Source organism: Tremella mesenterica (genome assembly GCF_000271645.1).
Source record: "Tremella mesenterica DSM 1558 unplaced genomic scaffold TREMEscaffold_7, whole genome shotgun sequence".
Taxonomy (NCBI): Eukaryota; Fungi; Basidiomycota; class Tremellomycetes; order Tremellales; family Tremellaceae; genus Tremella; species Tremella mesenterica.
Window position 1 is genome coordinate 251,094 of NW_006711231.1, and position 19,356 is coordinate 270,449.

The following is a 19,356-nucleotide window of genomic DNA, read 5'->3' on the forward strand; positions in this document are numbered from 1 at the left end:
TATGCTGGGAAACAGAAAGGGGGAGATCTTGTTGCAAATTGATATTTTCACCGTTTTTGGCAGGTTATTCTCAGGCATGATTACAACACTTAGTAGGTGGTATCTTATTCCAAGCATTGAACCCTCTCCAAGCATTGAAGAGGGTTCAATACGCTAAGCTGAGTTAATATGAGCCTTTTGTGATCCGGTCATGACCTCGGTGCGAGATTCGTAGAGGTAGTCTTTCTCATCTTTCTCATATTTCTCAGATCTCTCGTGTTCCTCGTTGTTCTCAAATCTCTCAACTTATCAGAGGAGCATCAATCAGTATCAGGATATCGGTTTCCCGACTCTTTCCTTCCTTGGCTCCAAATCTTTGGAAACTCGAGCAATCCGTAGATTGTTCAGTTGTGTTCTTGTAATCCGTGGGACCCCTTTCGTCTTCCTCCCGCCGATATCTCTTCCAAGATGTGCATACGGTTTGATCTATCACCTTCCACCTTCCTCTCTCATCTTTCATCTACCTCTTTCCGTAAATAATCTCGAAATCCCTTCATACCTCCCGTCTTTGGAAATGTAAAAAGAAGCATAGTAGAAGTGACATCAACATCAAATCACTCATTTACCAAACTCCCTTCCGTCCACATACTCACAAAAACCCCAAACATTTCCTCCCATCTCTCATCCCTTCTATCCATCCAACCGAGATTTATAAGACCATCCACGTTCATCCCTTTCAATTCTTCCGAAACCCCTTCTCTCTCTTGTACCTCATCTATGAAACTATCTAACGCTCCAAGACCTCTGTGACAACTTTGTCCATTTTGAATCATTTCCATCCTCACATTATCTAGCCCGTCTGAGAGATCTCCATAGGTCTGTCCCAATGTCCTACAGAACTCGGCTAATGATTCCTTGGTATTATTCCATACATCCTCCTGGATCTGTCCCGTGAGGACACTCAGACCTTGTTCAGTTTGAATCCAAGACTCGTTGAGTTTGGTGATATCTTCATTGGAGAAGTATTGACTTGTGTTTGTGCGTTTCAGGGATTTTCGAATTTCGTGTCTTTCTCTAAAATCATGAAATGAACCTGATTGTAAGGGAGCAGTGGAAACATAGACAAAACCTTTTATTGGTGCGGGCGAATAGACATCCTGTTCTTCCGTGAACAATTGAGGTTGGTTGTAAGTTACAATGGAAGTTTGTTGGGAAGTGGTGGAATGACTTTCATGATGTTCTCTCCTCCGTGGCATGTTGGTTTACTCTTCAATTGGGTGTTCTATTGCAGTATAATAAGTGATCAGGATTATCCTGGTAATTTCTACTTGTTATTTGACGATCGGATGGTGGTAGTTGATGGAAAAGAGAACATGTCGCGGATCATCACCATCGTATCGGTCGGACTTTGACGTGGCGGACACTCCGCACTCACATGCACTGGAGGGGAACAGCTGTTCTTGCCTCTATGGGTTCCCATCGCAAGCTGCTATAGATGAAATAATCGCTAGGCAGCACGCCCGAGATGGGCATTATCAACTCAGACGATTTTCAATGACAGCTGAAGCTCACCCCGCATACGAGGGAAGAAGGGAACGGTCTTCATCATTCTGCTCATCACGTACAGCGGTTAAGCTGAGACGTTTCAAACGGTACATAACTAATGGACAAATTAACGAATTAGCGAGTTCATGGGGTTTTGCACTGGTGCCAAATTTGTACAGGGTGATCACGAAACCATTTGTTTTCGACTCCGTTTGAATTGTCAAACGCGACTTCCTTTTCCTCTGATGCGATGAGGATTCGCCACGATCGCCACAGTGCCACACTGTCACATGTCACATGCCACATGCTGCCACGTGCCGCACGCCAGTCACCACTTGCAAAGTCAAAACTAGGACATTCAGAGTACTTTCACATAGCTGTTAACATCCGATTCTACTCATCCCAAGTCAGCTTTGGTTGGGTTGTAATCATGCACAAAGATACATCGTCAAGGGATCATTAATGTCTCTGTGAAACCAGATAGCCGCTTCCATCATCATCCCGTCCCATTCAAATCATAAGAATTATGGAACCAATTGTATGTCCCGTCCCAGCGGAAAAAAGAATCGATAAACACAGCTATAATCGATGTCCAGGTACCAGTATGAACAAGACGGAGAGACCTGCCGTCAAGGCTAAAGCCAAAGCTTCTACCCATAATGCTCGGATGGCATGTATCTTCCAAACGAATCGTTCACGCACACGGATGGTACGGAAGGGAGATGTCTCGGCGCGGGAGAAAAGGAAGAGAAGGGGGGAATGATCGTAGTATGCCGGAACGAGGAGGTTCCAAGCTACAAATAGGGGTAAGATGATCTGAGATCAGTTTGAGCCTTAGAGCCGACCAATGTCAAGGACGACCACATATCTCGGCCTCGAAAGCCGGGACGAATTGCGCCCAATAGGCTAAAGAAAGAGAGAGAAAGATCACCCACCCATAATCTGGTATGTCTTGGATAGTCCAAAAAGATGAAGCTGAAAGCAAGCACGAAAGCCCCCCACAAAACTGCAAATCCTGCAATCAGACGTATGATCCCTCCTGCCTTGGTAAGATTGCAAAAAGATTTGGCGCGCAAGAAACGAGGGAAGTAATCGGCCTCCATGAGTTTGTAGATATACTGTTTCTGTGCGTGGAAGAGATCGGGGATCAGAGGTGAAGGATCGGATCCGTTGGTCATTGGGAAGTTGTCCATTCTCAATGAGGGCCTATTCTTCAGCGTTCTCCTGTGCACGGAAGCCTGTTGCCCAGACAACAAAGGAAGATAGACATGCCACTCACGGTAAATAAATCTCTCTCTCCGCTCCAGGCAATAGATACCTCAGATATATTCTCTCTGCTCCATCTACCAAAGCAGCTTTCTCAATTGCCCTATCCCTCGGTATTACAACTGGGGCTTTACTATTCCTCGACGCCCATTTATTCCTGATACTCATTCTGCTAGCCGTGCCTTGCTCTCTGCTTGGTCCCCCTGCACCTATGACTCCGTGCTCGTTCGTCGAGTCGTGCGTCTTGAACGACATCGGATCGCTTGACCTGAGATCGGAAGGTCTAGAAGGCATAGTGGGGGACGAGACGGGAGGAACGAATGTGGGGGAGACAGGTGAGACCAATCTTGGAGGATCAAGATCGCTCGATCTACGGGCGGCACGGGGAGATTGTGTAATGCCAGAGTTAGGATTGTTAGGTTCTTCTCGGAGCGCCAGTAGAGGGGAAAAGTGGGAACCGTTTTCTCGTGCGTAGTTGGCATATTCTGGCCAATCTTGGTGAATGGAACGACCGGATCTGCGCAGATCCTAAAAGTCAGCTCTGAGTTTGACTCCATGTCATAGATCCCTTCAGAGAATATTGGTACGGTTTATGGTCGAGTGAAGGCTTCGCCAGCCGACGCCGATTCAAACATCTGCCAATCGATGATGTGGGGGAATGAAGCGGAGAGGGGGTCACAAAACTGACCTTGAAGTACGCTTTACACAAGTTCTCATGCTGTTGCACATCAAGCCAGAAGTCTAGTCCATCTTGACATTGAATCGACTCTAGCCATATCTATTTTTCCAACAATGACATCGAACGTTTTTGCGATACATTGATAAGGCGTAGAAGGGATCAGGGCGTTGAAGGGTGTAGTAAACGGACAGCATTGTATCAGCAAAAAATCATCACGAAGAAGTACCCCACTGACCCAAAAACAAAAGAGATCAAGAGGAGCGCGAGTCCGTCTGTCCAATACTTCTTGAAGGGTAGGTAAACGGTTGAGTTGAAGGTATCTCGGTGCTTGTCGGCGTGGTTCAACGCCGGCTTTTTCGTCCATCACTACGGTCTCAGCCGATTATGTTTAGCTTTTCGGCACAGGGTTTTCTACTGAAATTCGGGTAGAGTTATGCGATAGATCTCACAGTGAGTGTGTATTTAATGAATGTAAGGAGATAGAAGGGAATGAAAGACGAAAGAAGATGTTGATGTATGTTGAACGGTCCAAGCGTTTGTTTTTCGCTGGCACGCGTCCGGTAGGTGAAACATTATGACGTGGCATATCATACAACTCGTTATCAATCCTCAAGTTTCGTTCAACCGTCTTTCAGCCATCAACCATCAGTTTCTCTCTCTCACTTTTCACTCTATCATCCTTCATCTGGCTAAGGTAATCGTCGTCATAAACAGCTCAAGGTGATAACCGACGAAGAGGGTCAACTTCGAATCCATGAGATAGCCCAGACTCGTCAACGGCGACCGAGGAGGGGTCGAAAAACAATCCCATCATTTCATCCTTCCGCCCAAACCATCCATAAACATCTACTTACGGGTGTGAGTCGAGTGGCAAGGACAGACAAAGGTCTGACCAAGACGATCATGTTTTTCCTCGTTCGTATCCTCTGTATCAATAGCGCAATAAGCGCTAACGCTGTGTCTTTGGTTTTGTCTTTGTGACACCCAAATGTCCATTTGATTCGGATGATAGAGAGAATTGACACATACCATCCTACTTCATCCATCTTATTTCGGATCTCAATTAGAGGAATATCTTCGACAAAAACTTTATGAAGATGTTGAAGGTACTTGCAGTGGGAAATATGGGTGAGTCGAAGTTTCTTTGATATTTCAAGGATTTTACAATATTAAGGGGAAGAGGGGACAAGAAAACTGATATTAGATATATAATCTCAGTGATTACCATAACTTCGATAGGTGAGGGAAAAGTACTCCCTGGAACTGGACAAGCTAGGTTTAAAACTACTTATACCGCTATTGTGATGAAACCTTTCAAAGGTGAGGTTGTGGATGGTCAAGTTGTCAATGTCAATAAGGTGAGTTTGAATTTGATTCTTTCATCATACCACTTTTCACCCTTCCTCCCCTTCTTTAGCGCTCTACGTGGCTGAGTTTTGGTATTGAGTATTATTCGATGACTCTTAAGAGAAATGAATCGTGAGGGTGCGATTGCAAGTCAAACAACATGACCAGATTGACAGAATTGGAGGACTTATGTGTAGATGGGTTTCTTCGCTATGGTCGGACCACTCCAAGTTTTCGTTTCCTCTCATGTGAGTCTACTTTTCCTACTCCGCACCCTCCCTGGCCCACATTTGCCTCTCACTCTATGTTCTACTTTCTCCTTGCCTCGGTACGCTTGATACAAACCACCTAACACTCCACACCCACCATAATGATGAACACGAAGCATAGGGACAACAGATCTTTTAAGAAATGTTGATTTATGCGGGAAAACGATCTTGTAGTAATTGATCGAATATTTCTGAATCTTATCTCTTGTCCACTCTATCCCAACACCTAAACTCTTCCAATCTTACATTGCTCCCCTTCCCCCTCTCTCCCAAAAGTGGACCTTGAATGGATTTTCCTGGATCAAATGAAATGCACACAAAGAAAAGTTGATGAGAAACTCATCATCAGCTAGTACATGCAGATATGAAATTCGATCCGAATGCTTCCCCACCATGTTATCGTTCAGCAGATGAGGTAATACAGAAAGATTCGAAAGTTAGGATGCAAATTGTTGGTTGTCGAATAGAAGCGAATGATATTGTAAGCCACTATTTCATCTACTTGTCCTCTTTATCTTTGACTATTCCTCATTATCTCCACATATCATTTTCCTCGCTATCACCCTTCCTTCCCCTTGATCCATTAACCTCACATATAAGTCTCTTCTTGTGCCATCATAAATATCATGCCTGTTGTTCCAGTACGAAGACTCGGATTCACTAAATGCTTTCATGTCCGGATAGGTCGAGGGATTGTGTTGATAAGTAGTTCGCAATAGGTACTATCAAAAAAGATTTCCTGGGTCAGATTAGAGACGATTAACTGGGTTCATCCTTTCTACATATATTCCAATCTCCTATCCTCCGTCATCATCCTCTCTCCAATCGTCAACCTCTTATGTCTCTTCCACCGTTTCTCTTCCTTCCCATCTCTCTTCCTTCCCATCTCTCCGTCTCTCTTTTTTTCCACCTCTCTACCTCTCCAATTAGTCTTTTACCTTGCTATGCCAATATGCAAAAAGAACGTATCATTTCCATACCCCTTTCTGACCAAATAACCAGCGCATTATATTTCTCGAAAATGTCTTGATCAACTAAGAAGCAAAAGCCAAAGTCAAAGGCAGCATGCATAAATATCTATCTAAACGTCAAGTGACGAAGAGAAAGCAGAACGCCTCAGCTAGATCGTGGACCTTCCACATGCTTCTTCTGCAAAAATTGTACTCGACAAACCCGATCGTCGAACATTGACAATTGCTACACCAGATGCAACATGCATAGCTACAAATAATTTGTCTCATCTAATGTTTGAACGATCCTCTCAAAACCCGTTCTGAGTAGAATAACCTCATTCAGTTCCATGTCTTTCTTTCCGAACTCTATAAATTTCAAATGGGAACACCTACTCATGAACTTCTATGTTTATTTTCATCTTCTCCAAACTCCCACATACTGTATCTATATCCCATCCTGGTATCCAAATCCTTATGGCTTTTTGATCGATTACCTTTATCAAGAGTCTGGATTGTTTATCCTCCATGTCTGAATCGAGATGTCTTTCTTTAAGGTTACCCCCCCCCCCCTCTCACAAACAATCAACATGAGAGGAGATTTCATGGTAAATGAAAGAATTTAGATGATACAGTATTTCCCTTACCCACTTGCCAACTCTGATATCAATTGACAAGCCATTTCTAAGAAATGGAAAGGACCTGAAACACCTCCTATACTTCCTCCGTTCCCCTCTCCACTCCCACTGTCACTTTTATTCTTTTTCTCCCCTGTATCAGGTGAAGTCCCAGTCGACACGTTCTCTGGTTTAGGCCCACTTCCACTACCACCACTACCACTACGGGATGAAGAAGTTTGTTTTGGAGATTCTATAGGTTGATCAATTTCCGTAGATGGGGGATCTATAGTTTCGTCGATAATGGGATTGGGTAATTCTTTGGTATCAGGTTTTGTTTGAGGGGCTGAATAATAACCTATATTACGGAAATCGACCAAGTAATTTTCTTGATCAACACGATAAAGTTGAAGATCCATTCTTACCTGATAGTCAGCGAATGTCATTTTTGCTATCACGTTCTGATCTGCACGGGAACAATCTTACAGAATGGGATTCGTAAGGGCGAAACTATAGGCCAAAAGGTGAGGGTCAAATAGGGAGATTGGGTGAGAACAAGATCCACGATATGTCTGAACGATGAGGGGGGAGGATAACAAATGGGGAATGACAATATGTCGATCAAGTGAGGAGGGAAATGATTTGATATGATCAGTGAAGTGATGAATGGACCCACCATGATACTCCCGTACCTCGCACGAGTCTCTACTAAATACAAACCCTGAGCAGCTTTCTCCTGAGCTTGAACTTCCTTCTTTGGAGGTGCTTTTCTACCCATAACTAAACCTTCACCATTCACATCTTTCCATTGTTCTAACATTTGTTCAACTTCTTCTGAATACCCACCAGGAGGAGAATTTCCAATTTCAGGCATACCTATACCTTCTTTCTTTTTCCATTGCATACCCAATGTTCCAAGGGTACGATAAATCTCCAACATGACTTCCATTGGTGGTGAACGTGAACGGATACCAAAATGCCATTTTGGTTTTTGAGGTGGTTTGACGTCAAGGGTTGGGACAAGTGGATAAGATGATGGAGAGTTGATTTGAATGGATCGGATTGTACGTGTCGCAGGATCTGGGATGGAGGTGGGGGAGGTATCGATGGGAGATGGTTTGAGAGGTTCTGAAGATTCAGGAGCGATGAGTGGGGTGATGGAGCCTATTGAAGGTGCTTTGCGTTAACATACTTACCCCATACTTGCAACATTTGAGACCTGTTGACATATATATTCTTTGTTGTGGGAAGGAGAGGGGGAGGGGAAGAGGGAAGAAAGGGGATGGGAAGAGGAGGTGAAGGGGGGAGAAGGAATAGAGGGGGACAGAAGGGTTTTCAGATCAATGGTAAGATGAGGGATGAGATAAAAGTAAGAGAGAACGTACGGGTTTGAAACCCAGGTAAAGAAGAATCTAAAACGTCGAAATGGGCATTGGGAATATCTTGTATATCATCCACGTCTTCTTCCAAATCTAATTCGTCGGATCCTTCCATAGGATACGGCTTGACATTCTGGGTTTGTCAATACAGAAATTGACCAAATAATTGACTTACGTGCATATCAGCATTCCAGGCAGGTGGAGAAGATGCCATGAAATCTTCCATCGCACCTGCCGTTTCATCATCTTCAAAGCCACTCATCGCTAAAATGAGTCAGCATTGACCTATTGAAGCGGGCAAATTGGATCAAAGTACCAAAATGCAGGTTATAGGCATTTAAGGTGACCGGAGACCAGATCATGACGTCCACTTGAGAGAAGACAAAATTTGACAAATAAACTCACAATCCGCTAATATCCGTTTATGATCCCTCACCAATTGATAAGCCACTTTAACTTGGTTATCACCTTCTTTCTGCAAATCCGCCCATACCATCTCTTCTGTATATGTTGTGATTTTGGACAACAACTCGCTCACGATCTCCGGATCCACAATCCCTAGATCTTTAGTCCAAACTAATCCTTTCTGCTCTGCTATTTTCTTCGGATCCGCCCTACCTTCACTCATCATGAGTAAAGTATTCAAATCGTCCATCGGTAAAGTTGGATATCTTTCAATCTCCGGTAATGGTTGTAAATATCTCGGTAAGTCTTGTTGAAAGAAAGGCATCTCTCGGATTTCCGCGATGGTGGCTCGTTTGACTGGGTCGACATTGAGCATACGTTCGAGCAAGTGTACAGCTCCGGGAGAGAGATTCGAGGGGATACGGAAATGTCCAGATTCAATCTTTTTGAACAAAGTGGGAATGTGGTCGTCGTCGAATGGAAGTTTACCGCAGAGTAGGACGTACATGATGACGCCTGCTGACCAAACATCGATCTCTGGGCCGGAGTATAGTCTGAGATCAGTATCGCGAACTCTATCTTCCATACTCGCATAACTTGTAGCGGGTTTGTGGAGCAATGTGAGGAAATCGTAGATAAGGTGAAAGGAAAAGCAGACTCACTTTCCAGAAATAACCTCTGGTGCGGCATAGTTTGGACTACCGCATGAGGTTTTGAGAAAATCACCGTCCGTCATTAAATTGGATAAACCAAAATCGCCAATCTTGATATTATGTCTCGAGTCCAGGAACAAGCTATCACCGTCAGCTCATTTCACATATCCTTCCCCTTCGCTCGGCTTTTAACAGAGCCGGATGAACATGTGACGACGTACTTTTCCGGTTTCAAATCGCGATGAACTATATGATGCCGGTGGCAATACTCTATAGCACCTATCATTTGTTGAAAAAATCTTCTGGCTTCATCTTCGCTCATCTAATCGTCAGTCACCATTCACTCTAGAGTAGTGCACTTGGCCTTCCTTTGGACCATGATAACCGGATGATGTGATGAAAATACACTCACTCCTCCCTTGCCTTTCGAAACTATATAGTTGAACAATTCCTCGCCGGCATATTCCATGACCATGATAACATCTGTGGGAGTGGTGATAACTTCATACCTATTTGTTGTGTCAGTTCGAACGACACCTTCGGATGATGTATGACATACAATTTGATGATGTGAGGGTGACGAAGCACCTTTAGATATTGAATTTCCCTTTTGACTCTGGCGTTCATATCGGGCGTTGTGATCTTTGAACGGTTTATCAATTTCAAAGCTACCAAATGACCCGTGATGGCATGTGTCGCGACTATTTCTCAGCTCATCATCAATTGGGCGTGGGAGTTAGAGGGCGTCGAGAAGAAGGGAAAGTGAAGGTGTTAGAAAAAGAACAAAGAGAGGGAAAAGGAAAAGAAGGTGGACTGACGTTTGACTTTTCCAAAAGTACCAGTACCTAGTGTACGACCGATGATGTATTGACCAACTTTAGCCTGCTTAGGAGGACCATGAGCATAACCTTGAGGGTGCTTCCTAGCCATGTCGATGGGTCGTCTGCCCGGAGCTGGTGGAGCTGGTCTGGTGGCCATTTTGAGTATCGGTCTTTGGCTGTTCCGTGCAACGTGTGACGGTGTACGATGGAATGAGACTAGTCGCACCGAGGGAAGGTCATGAGGATGTCTAGGTAGTAGTTGATGGCAAGTTGTATGGGTGGGTGGGTGAGTGAGTGAGTGAGAAGAGAGGGAGAGGGAGAAGTAGTCCTATTCATACGCATGACTATATACTCCGGCCGCCACCAAAGTTACCCAAAGTGGCAATTCTCTCACTCGAATGTGGACGGGCAGACGACTCACTCTACCTGCTACTGCTACTCTATCCAACCATACCCTGCTAACCTCGCATCCTTACATCCCTCCATCACCTATATCACAACTCGTAACTCTTCATCATGGGTAACACTCCATCCAATAGCAACTCTCCTTCACGTTCAAATTTAGATCGTCCTTCTCCCAATGACAGACGTTCTTCCTCTCGTCAACCCAACCTTCGTCTACCCATGCCATCCCGTCCTCCTTCTTTATCCCCAACTTCCTCCAATCCTACCTCTCCATCCGGTCGATCCAACTCTCCGAGAAGGAGGAAATCATTAGAATTACCAGATCTCAACAGATTAGCTTTCACTCCTGCTGCAGCACCAGTAGTGACCATAGCCACTCATACTTCTCATCTTCAACCTACAGGACATACCAAACGCCCTTCCGACGTAGCAGCCACCAGCGTTCCATCACGTTCCGGTTCAAGACGATGGCCCGCGGGTTTGGGAACTCGTTCCCCATTAGGTGGGATGGGATTAAGTCCTATGTCGAAACTCGATGCGAATGCCCCTATGAGTGCACCGGTTGTAATGCCCAATCCAAGTGTCAGTCCTTCTCGTGCGACATCAACATCGGATAATCCTTTCTTTCCCACTTCACCATTGTCGAAAGATTCAGATGGTAGAGGTGTTAGTCCGAATAGAGCAATGCCGATACCTATTCCTGGGAAAGGGACAGACAGTGGTGTCAGAAAATCTCAAATGGCAAATCTTACTCCACCAAGAAGTGGAATGACTGCACCTGAAAAGTCGACGACGCAAACGCCTTCAGAACCAGTAGAGGAGGAACAAGCGAATGATGGTTTGGTGGCTGTACCTATACAATGGACACAGGGAGGGAGAAACGTATTTGTGACGGGTACTTTTGCGGATAATTGGAAAAACAGGATTCCCTTACGAAAAAGGTGAGTACAGATTGTTTAATCATCTCTCGTTGTTTCTTCTCGCACCTTCCTTCATGTCTATATATCTTATCCTTTCCTTCATCCTGCGATTACTCCCCTACCAAGTATCGACATTAACGTGGACAAGTCTTAGTATTGAGAGACACTGGACATCAACTGACTTTCCAGCACACACGACTTCAACACTGTCCTTCGACTTGCTCCAGGAGAGTATCGCCTTAAATTCATAGTCGATGACGGATGGAGATGTTCTAAGAGTATACCCACCGCCACCGATTCCGATGGAACATTAGTCAATTACATCGAAGTGGAACCTCTGAAAACGGTCGAAGATGAAAAAGCTGAGTGGGCCATGGCTGTTAAACCGACGATAAAAGAAGAAGATGATTCAAAATGGACAAACATTATCCCACCTTCTTTAACACTATATCAATATTTGGAAGAACTACCTTCAACTTTCACCTCTAGAGAAGCTGCCAATTCATATTTCCAATCAGTACCTTATCTCTCTCCCGTACCTCAACCACCCATGTTACCTAGGATCTTAGAGAGGGTGATCGTGAATGGAGAACCTAGACATCCGGATGATCCAAGAGGGACAGGAATGATAGCCAGTCAGATGCCGGCTGGTCATGATGATAATTCTATATTAGCAGTACCAAACCATGTGGTTTTGAATCATTTGACGGCGAGTGCTATAAAGAATGGGACGTTGGGAGTTGGGACAACGACACGATATCGACAGAAGGTGAGTACAAGTTATCTTTCTCCCCACTTTACCCTCACAACAATCGTCGCTCGTAGATGTCTTCATTTCACATGAAACATCACTGCCATAAACAGGTCATGATGATCCTGTTCACCAGTACATGTATGCTTCCGTCATTGAACTTTTTTCAATCATCGTCGTGCTTGCTACATCAATTATCATATAGAGTAAAGTGACTGGAATGCATTGCTGACCAATCAGTATATAACGACAATGTTTTTCAAACCCACACAACAAGATCTTCATCAAGATCAAGTTACACCAATGTGATCATATTTTAGCAATTGACCAAATCATCAACTCAGTTTCATCCCGAAACCTCAATAATCATTTTTTTCTTTCCAAATGCCAAGACTCGAGCACTGCGGCGCGGTTCATCGTCTTGGCTTTTACCTCCCTCCGAATTCATCTAAAACCTTAGAGTTATGGTCAAAGTATGCAATCCACAATTGTAGCTTTTGTTCTCACAGTCCATGCTATTGATTTGCTCATGAAATACCAATGTACGGATAGATGTTCAGTTGAATAGATTTATGTGGTTGAGAGGGACACGTGGATTGATGACGACTTTCATCCACACCGCCTTTCTTACTTGTCCTCCACTTACTTACTTTGATAATCGTCTTCCAAGTTGTTCATTGATTGAACTCTTCTTCTCGCACATCCCAATCCCTCTCTTACTTGCTGCGCAACCGCGTGAGCGAAACCTGACACAGTGATCTGAACTGTACGTTGGGTAAGGTGCGCTGTAAAGAAAGAGTGAAATTTGTGTCCGATCGCGCGTGATCGTACGCTGCTGTGCTCTACCCAACCATCAACCTTACTTCACTCTATCTCCTTTGTCCCCTCCCTATAACACCTTGTCTTCTACCTCACTTCTCTCATCCTTCTTTCACTCTATTTACTCCAAGGGGGAGTGTCTGACCTCTATACTCTATCGATATTCCGTCACGTCGTTACATCCCCGAAACGGTAACCTATTGAAACAAATCACGGGTCACGTCCAAAGTGGAAGTGAACTTGGACATCTCGATAACGACCAACTACTACTGTCTCAACATCTCCCCATCTGTTCAATTGCTGGCACAGCCCACATCTAATTAATCTTCCATATCTGAGGCCCGTCACAAATCTGCTCCCTTACATATCTCCATCTACATCTCACATTTGACCATCCAGCAGGTCCTCAATACTTAATATCCACGCACATAAGAGCTATCTCCACCTCCACATACAGTACCTTCTCTTCTCGACAATCTCATCCATTACTGTCGACCTTCCACACAAAGACATTTATTACAGAATATACGTAAAACAAGATGAAACGTCTTTTTCGAACATCTAAACCTACTATCGAACCACTTCCACCACCCTCTTCAGCACCTTCTTCCCCTCAACCCCGACGACTTCCATTAGAAGAAAAACGTCATCATTTTCATCATTCTTCCAATACCATTACTCCTTTTCCACTTGATGCTGGAGTTAATCCTGTACCTTCACCTACACCTCCTCCTCCACCTGGACAGGTAAAGCCTCCAGACATACCTCCCAACGTCAATGTCAGTCCAGAAGGTAGAAAAGGTAAACAAGCTGGTTTGGTGGAGACTCCCCAATCAAGCTCTAAATATGATAACAGTCCCAAAAACGGATTACCGAGAGATATGAAGTACGAAGGAAAGAGAGGTGATTCAAGGGATATAGACAATCAAAGAGCTAAGGAAGGAAGAAGAGTAGAGAAACAAAGAGGTATGAGTGTGGATAGAACGGGTGTACCAAGTCCAGATGGTTGGACAATGATTTCACCATTATCAAAACCACTCGCAGCACCTGATTTTCCACCAAATACGAAATTCCCTTCTATTTCAGATTATCAAGATACTCATTTCATACAACCTCAACATCATACAAATTCAGTTTCACCCGGTTCTTTGTATTTACCACCAGGAGCAAGACCACCTTCTCCTCCTCCTCATATAACTCGAAACGGTTTATCTTCAATATCATCACCACAACCAATCCAAAATGTCCCTATCATGCCATTACCAATGACAGGTGGTGGGGATATAGAAAGAGAAAGTCAAAGACGAGATAGAGGTTATTCAAGCGCATCATCAGGAAGATCAGATGAAGTAAATAGAATCAAACCTCAAAAAACATCACGTAGTCCTTTTGTTGTGGCAGGAGAGAAATCTAGGAATCCTTTTAATTCGAATATATCAGAAATTGAGGAGAAGAAAATAAATAGAAATCCTTTTGATGATAAGTTGGATGAATTTCGGAAAACGGAAATTGGTATGGGACAATTAGAAATGCCAATTCCCACTATAATAGGACAACAGGCTTTTCCTAATCCTCATCCATTTGGATCTCCCGTGAAAGGTTTACAGAGTCCTTATTCTCCAGCGTCGGACGATACGATTCCAGCCAGACCGTTCGAGGATCAGAGGGATATGAAATCACCAAAGTTTCCCGAACCGAGAGAGATACGAAGTCCCAGGAACATGGAACAAATGCAGATATATCCGAGGGATTTGAGGGAAACGCAGAATAGAGATGTCAGAGATACTAGGGAATTGAAAGAACCTAGAGAATTGAGAGAGCCCAGGGAATTGAGAGAACCCAGGGATATCAGAGAGCCCAGGGATATCAGAGAAACAAGGGATATGAGAGATCCTAGGGATATTAGAGAACCCAGAGATATGAGAGAACCAAGGGAGATCAAAGAGAAGGAAGTTAGAGATGTGAAAGAACCAAAAGAGAAGGAAAAGAAAAAGTTTTGGGGAATGGGATGGGAAAAGAAAGAAAAGAAAGATAAAGTAGACAAAAACAAGGAGAAAGAATTTGAAGAATTCGAACCTCGCGCAAGTACCGATGGAACTGTTGAAGGCAGTGCTTTAGGACATCCAAGTTCGACAGGTCATGGTCATGAAGAAAGAGGTAGGTTATTAGGATTAGACTTGGGAAAATTTAGGGATATCGGACAATCGGATAGTGTCACTGTCGCTATTCGTGAGTTCGACCTTTGACTCTCCATTTCACCCCTGCAGCTTCACCTAAACTGTGAAACCCGGTTTCTTTCAAATTTATGTGTGACCCTCTATACATCCGTACATCAATTTCACAAACATTGAATTCTACAAGTGTCATGAACTGCAATAGTCTTGAAACGGTTCATTCATGTGCAAATACAAATCAGATCAGCTAATTATCAGAAATACTCTGTTCCAACCCCGACCCCTCCCTCGCTAACATATACGACATCATCGAACGTATCAATCATTCTCAATCAGCTGATTCAGTCGCTAAAGAAACTTCTAGAGCAATACGAAAACAATTCAAACATGGTAATGAATCCGAAAGAAGGGCAGCGGCGAAAATTTGGTTGATTATGATGCGTAATGTATCTATCAAAGGTTTTAAAACACACGCTACAAGTAAAAAGTTTTTACAGTCTTTAGAACCAATCATATTGGCTTCACCCACACATCCTTTGGTTTCCGCTTCCACGCATAGGATGATAACGGATATATTGGCGAATTTGGTTTATCAATATGGTGGTGAGAAGGGTTGTGAAGGTTTAGGAGAATTATGGGGGAAGGTGAAAATGCCTCAAGAACCTGATATTGTGAGTGGAATTACTCTCCTCTCTTATATCTAGCTCCTCTCCTTCATATCCCACTTCCAGCTTGGATCACTTCTTACCATCGAATGTCCTCCAGAACAGCTTCAATTCACTGGCCTGGTATGCTTGATGGAGTCTTTCGGAGCCACATAACATATAATCGATGACATGGGGAAACCTCTAGGATCATATACAACCCCAAATAATACTAAAAGGGTACCAGACTTGATAGACAAGGAAAATATGACGAAAGGGTAATAACTAATTTCCAGGGTGTTCCACTCCCTTCTGATCATCCTCTCTACACACCCGATACTCAACAATTAACTCGTTTCCCCGATATCTCTTATACTTCCCATCCCACCCCTCCACATTCTCATCCAACTTCAAGACGAGGTTCAAGTCCTCATCTTCAACATGTAAACGGTCGAACACAAACGAGTTACTCTGGTGTCCCCACGTATCCCGGGTACGAACATTTGACTAATCATGAAGAAGATATGAGAAGGTTAGTAGATGAATGTGCGGCTGCGAAGGAGAGTGCGAGAGTTTTAGGAGAAGCTTTGGTCTATACTAGACCGGAGGAATTGGAGCATAAACCTGTGGTGAGGGTGAGTCGAACGGATCCTTTCCTTGTCTATCTTTCTCCCCTGCTTTCTCTCGCCTCTCTTACCATCATCGGATCATATGGTCAATGGTCAATCACGCGACTCTGCTTGATCTTTTTCTAGTCGGCATTCACCATTTCTTCTCTAACTCGCGACTCAGACTTCTCCTGCTTCACATTGACGACCTTTTCCTGTTTGCTACGAGTTGAGTATCAGCCATATTAACTCATGATGATCCCACTGGGTTTCATGTCCTGGGAGAGAGATTCGACCGGATGGAATAATCAGGTCTACGATCTATCGCACATGAATCACCAGTGTAAAATATATGGATATGACGTGTGATATGCAAAGGATAGGCTGACTTTTACAGGAATTCTACACCAAATGTTTCCACGCACATGAATCCCTTACCAACCAAATGGATTGGGCTCAAGCAGAAGCTTCCCGATCACGAGAAGGGAATCCAGATCAAGGTAGTACATCTGAAGAACGTGCTTTGGCATCTCTGTTCGAAGCTCATGGTCTGCTGAGTGAGGCATTGAGACAATATGATGATTTGGAAAGGATGGCTGTGGATGAGAAAGAGATGAGGGAGGTTAGGGAGAGAAGTAAGAAGGAAACGAGGTTGGATAGGAATGTAAGTTATATCTGGTTCTTACCTATCTCACCACTTCATTCCCTCTTTCTTTAGTTGTCAAGATTCATCTCACGTCCCACTTCCTGCCCTCACGTACCCTTGTCTTTCCCGATGTCCCTCCCCCGCCCCGCCCCCCCTGGTTACCTCACTTCCTGCTTTCTCGTCCATTTGTCTCGCTCTCTACTGTCAACATTCCCCTGTGTTCTTCTTCGAAACTGCGAGATGATATCGGGCCATTCCACCAATAAATGAACTTTTTACTAATTCATCAGCAAGGTCTACTCGACTCATCTGGTCATCTTTACGTTCCTGACCAAACCGCATCATCCTCACGTACTCCATCCCCTCGTCTCATTCCACTTACCTTATCCCCTTCTCAACCTTCTCTTCCTATCCCTCCCGTTTCTCTCACTCGATCCCCCGCATCCCACGTCACACCATTACATTCCTCTCCACAAAATTCCACTCCACTAGCATCATCCCCAGCACACAATATAATCCCTCTACCAAATGATCGTTCCCGTACTCCTTCCCCTTCCTCCGATAGAGCTCTACCACACCCACCGAAAATCGGTACGTCTCCTAGAGCACCATCACCATTAGGAAAAGGTAGATTACCAGGACCTAGACCTTTACCTCAACTTAATCATTCACTCAGATCCGGGACGGCTAGTACTGGGAGTTTAGGTCTTGATAATGAGATTGTAGAGGATGAAGGGGAGAAGAAACCGAGTAGGAGAGCTTTGGGTAAAAGAAGAGCTGTTGAAGGGGATGAAGGTTAGTGTTTTTTTTCATGTTCTCAACATCAACTATCTCGAGGTTTTGACAACATCTCTCATATAATTTATCCATATGTACGAGTCTTTTGGTTGTTGTTGTCATGTTGTTGTAATGGACGGAACTGATATACAGACGCTTTCAACCCTGATGATCTCTTCGTATCCCCTGATCAAACTTCATCGGAAAAATCATCAGAAGAATCTTTGGCTGATGAGGTTTATCTTGTCAAACCTGTGAAATACGCTTACGACGCTTATCAAGAGAAAGTGGAGAAACAGAAAGCTGGGATTGATGGAGTCAGTACTTCCGGGTCTAACGTTAGTGCTTTAGGTGTGAGTGTGGGGGTTGGTGGAGCTTGAGTACGATACTCCAAACTTCTTGAAATACTCCCTCAGGAAGTCCACTCTCACCATCAAATGAGGGAATCTTCCCGGCCGTCCTAGTGAGAGTCGGGATTAGACGAGTTGGGATACACGTAGAGATGGAAGAAGGCAACTTTATCGGGGTTGTATCTTCTGGGGTATGGTTTACTACCTCAGATCCGCGGTCGCTTCAGACTTCAGGTTTGGGATAGCTTCACAAGTGAATCCCGAGCATGAAAAAGGGAGGAGGGGGGTATTGATCAGTGGGGAGTTAGTGATGATGCAAAGGGAAAGATTGCATGTTAAAGATTGAAGTGCTTGTATTGCTAAGAATGTATCATTGCTTCATTCGTGACCTCTTAACAAGTTCAGCGTTTTCAATCTGGTCCGAGGTCTGAGGGTTTGTAAGTTATTTGGCAAATATTCATAGGAGGGTGAATACAAAGTACATGAGTGAAATCACATTCAATCATCTCGAACTTCTGCCCATGTGGAAGACGAGGTATGAAGTCGAATGGACAGTGAGACTCATCATCGAGCTTCGAATTGTACGACTGAACGTCAGATTTTATTTCTAAGCGCGTGGTATTGTTCATCCGACCACTACTCCTTCTAGAGAGATTCCGGTCTGATCACCCGCCAAGATATATAAAGAAATTCCGATCTGATCATCCGTCAAGATATATAGAGAAATTCCATTTTGATCACTCGTCAAATTCCGATCTGATCACCCGTCAAAATATAGGAATAGTGAGTGGAACATGAGATCCAATAGAAGATTGAAAGGATCGATTGAAAAGAAAAAAAGTCAGGACTGACTTCTATATGTTCGAGGTTTATATAAAACCCTATGTCCACATTCTTTACAACGAATGTTCTCCCCTGATTTTATACCATTCTCCGCACCGCAATCTATTATATCAGAATTTATTTCTTCACAATGAAAGGTCATTCGTTAAAGCCTGAGAGTGAAACTCTGACGGATTGAGATACGAGTGCATGATGGAAGATAAATCCTTCTACACCGAGGACATATGCACTGATGATTGTCCATGATATGTTAATGGTAGTGAGATATGATATCTCATTCAATATATCTCCCGATGGTACAGACGGTGTGAGATATTTCCCATTGGATATCTTCCACACTCGAGCCAAGGATGGATCAAATGAAGTGAGAGAGAAGGATGAAGATGGAGATGGGGATGTATCGATGACTCACCCGCACAAAGATAGTTGAGAACGTCTGGAGCTTTGAAAGTTGAAGGACGAGGTGCCATGGGATTAGGGTTTTGTGATTGCCATCTTGTATCTTGTTG

The 19,356-nt window shown here is 43.9% G+C and overlaps 6 protein-coding genes across 6 annotated transcripts; 3 read left to right on the top strand and 3 right to left on the bottom strand.

The window, feature by feature from the left end:
• Positions 1-153: 153 nt before the first annotated feature.
• Positions 154-1,235, bottom strand: TREMEDRAFT_63037 (uncharacterized protein; the record flags this gene model as incomplete). Its single annotated transcript, XM_007005360.1, has 2 exons — positions 154-261; positions 633-1,235. 2 exons carry the CDS (start codon positions 1,233-1,235, stop codon positions 154-156), a joined length of 711 nt encoding a protein of 236 aa, XP_007005422.1.
• Positions 1,236-1,950: 715 nt separating this feature from the next.
• On the bottom strand, positions 1,951-3,960 carry TREMEDRAFT_39521 (uncharacterized protein). The gene is made up of 5 exons (XM_007005272.1): positions 3,705-3,960; positions 3,479-3,568; positions 2,804-3,318; positions 2,460-2,730; positions 1,951-2,340 (listed from the first exon to the last, which is right to left on the bottom strand). The coding sequence occupies exons 1-5, from the start codon at positions 3,831-3,833 to the stop codon at positions 2,104-2,106; spliced, it is 1,242 nt and encodes a 413-aa protein (XP_007005334.1). The 5' UTR covers positions 3,834-3,960; the 3' UTR covers positions 1,951-2,103.
• Positions 3,961-4,147: 187 nt separating this feature from the next.
• On the top strand, positions 4,148-6,061 carry TREMEDRAFT_71846 (uncharacterized protein). The gene is made up of 6 exons (XM_007005477.1): positions 4,148-4,384; positions 4,482-4,597; positions 4,674-4,827; positions 5,014-5,064; positions 5,435-5,566; positions 5,795-6,061. The coding sequence occupies exons 1-6, from the start codon at positions 4,373-4,375 to the stop codon at positions 5,846-5,848; spliced, it is 519 nt and encodes a 172-aa protein (XP_007005539.1). The 5' UTR covers positions 4,148-4,372; the 3' UTR covers positions 5,849-6,061.
• Positions 6,062-6,678: 617 nt separating this feature from the next.
• On the bottom strand, positions 6,679-10,067 carry TREMEDRAFT_31675 (uncharacterized protein; the record flags this gene model as incomplete). Its single annotated transcript, XM_007005222.1, has 11 exons — positions 6,679-6,758; positions 6,855-7,077; positions 7,329-7,828; positions 8,038-8,164; positions 8,207-8,288; positions 8,433-8,990; positions 9,099-9,230; positions 9,311-9,411; positions 9,502-9,598; positions 9,649-9,790; positions 9,908-10,067. The coding sequence occupies 11 exons, from the start codon at positions 10,065-10,067 to the stop codon at positions 6,679-6,681; spliced, it is 2,202 nt and encodes a 733-aa protein (XP_007005284.1).
• Positions 10,068-10,426: 359 nt separating this feature from the next.
• TREMEDRAFT_63041 (uncharacterized protein) lies at positions 10,427-12,295 on the top strand (the record flags this gene model as incomplete). The annotated part of the gene is made up of 3 exons (XM_007005361.1): positions 10,427-11,256; positions 11,425-12,004; positions 12,227-12,295. 3 exons carry the CDS (start codon positions 10,427-10,429, stop codon positions 12,293-12,295), a joined length of 1,479 nt encoding a protein of 492 aa, XP_007005423.1.
• A 1,049-nt stretch (positions 12,296-13,344) lies between these two features.
• TREMEDRAFT_63042 (uncharacterized protein) lies at positions 13,345-18,274 on the top strand (the record flags this gene model as incomplete). Its single annotated transcript, XM_007005362.1, has 7 exons — positions 13,345-15,034; positions 15,238-15,650; positions 15,920-16,258; positions 16,629-16,895; positions 17,168-17,672; positions 17,808-18,007; positions 18,155-18,274. The coding sequence occupies 7 exons, from the start codon at positions 13,345-13,347 to the stop codon at positions 18,272-18,274; spliced, it is 3,534 nt and encodes a 1,177-aa protein (XP_007005424.1).
• Positions 18,275-19,356: the final 1,082 nt, after the last annotated feature.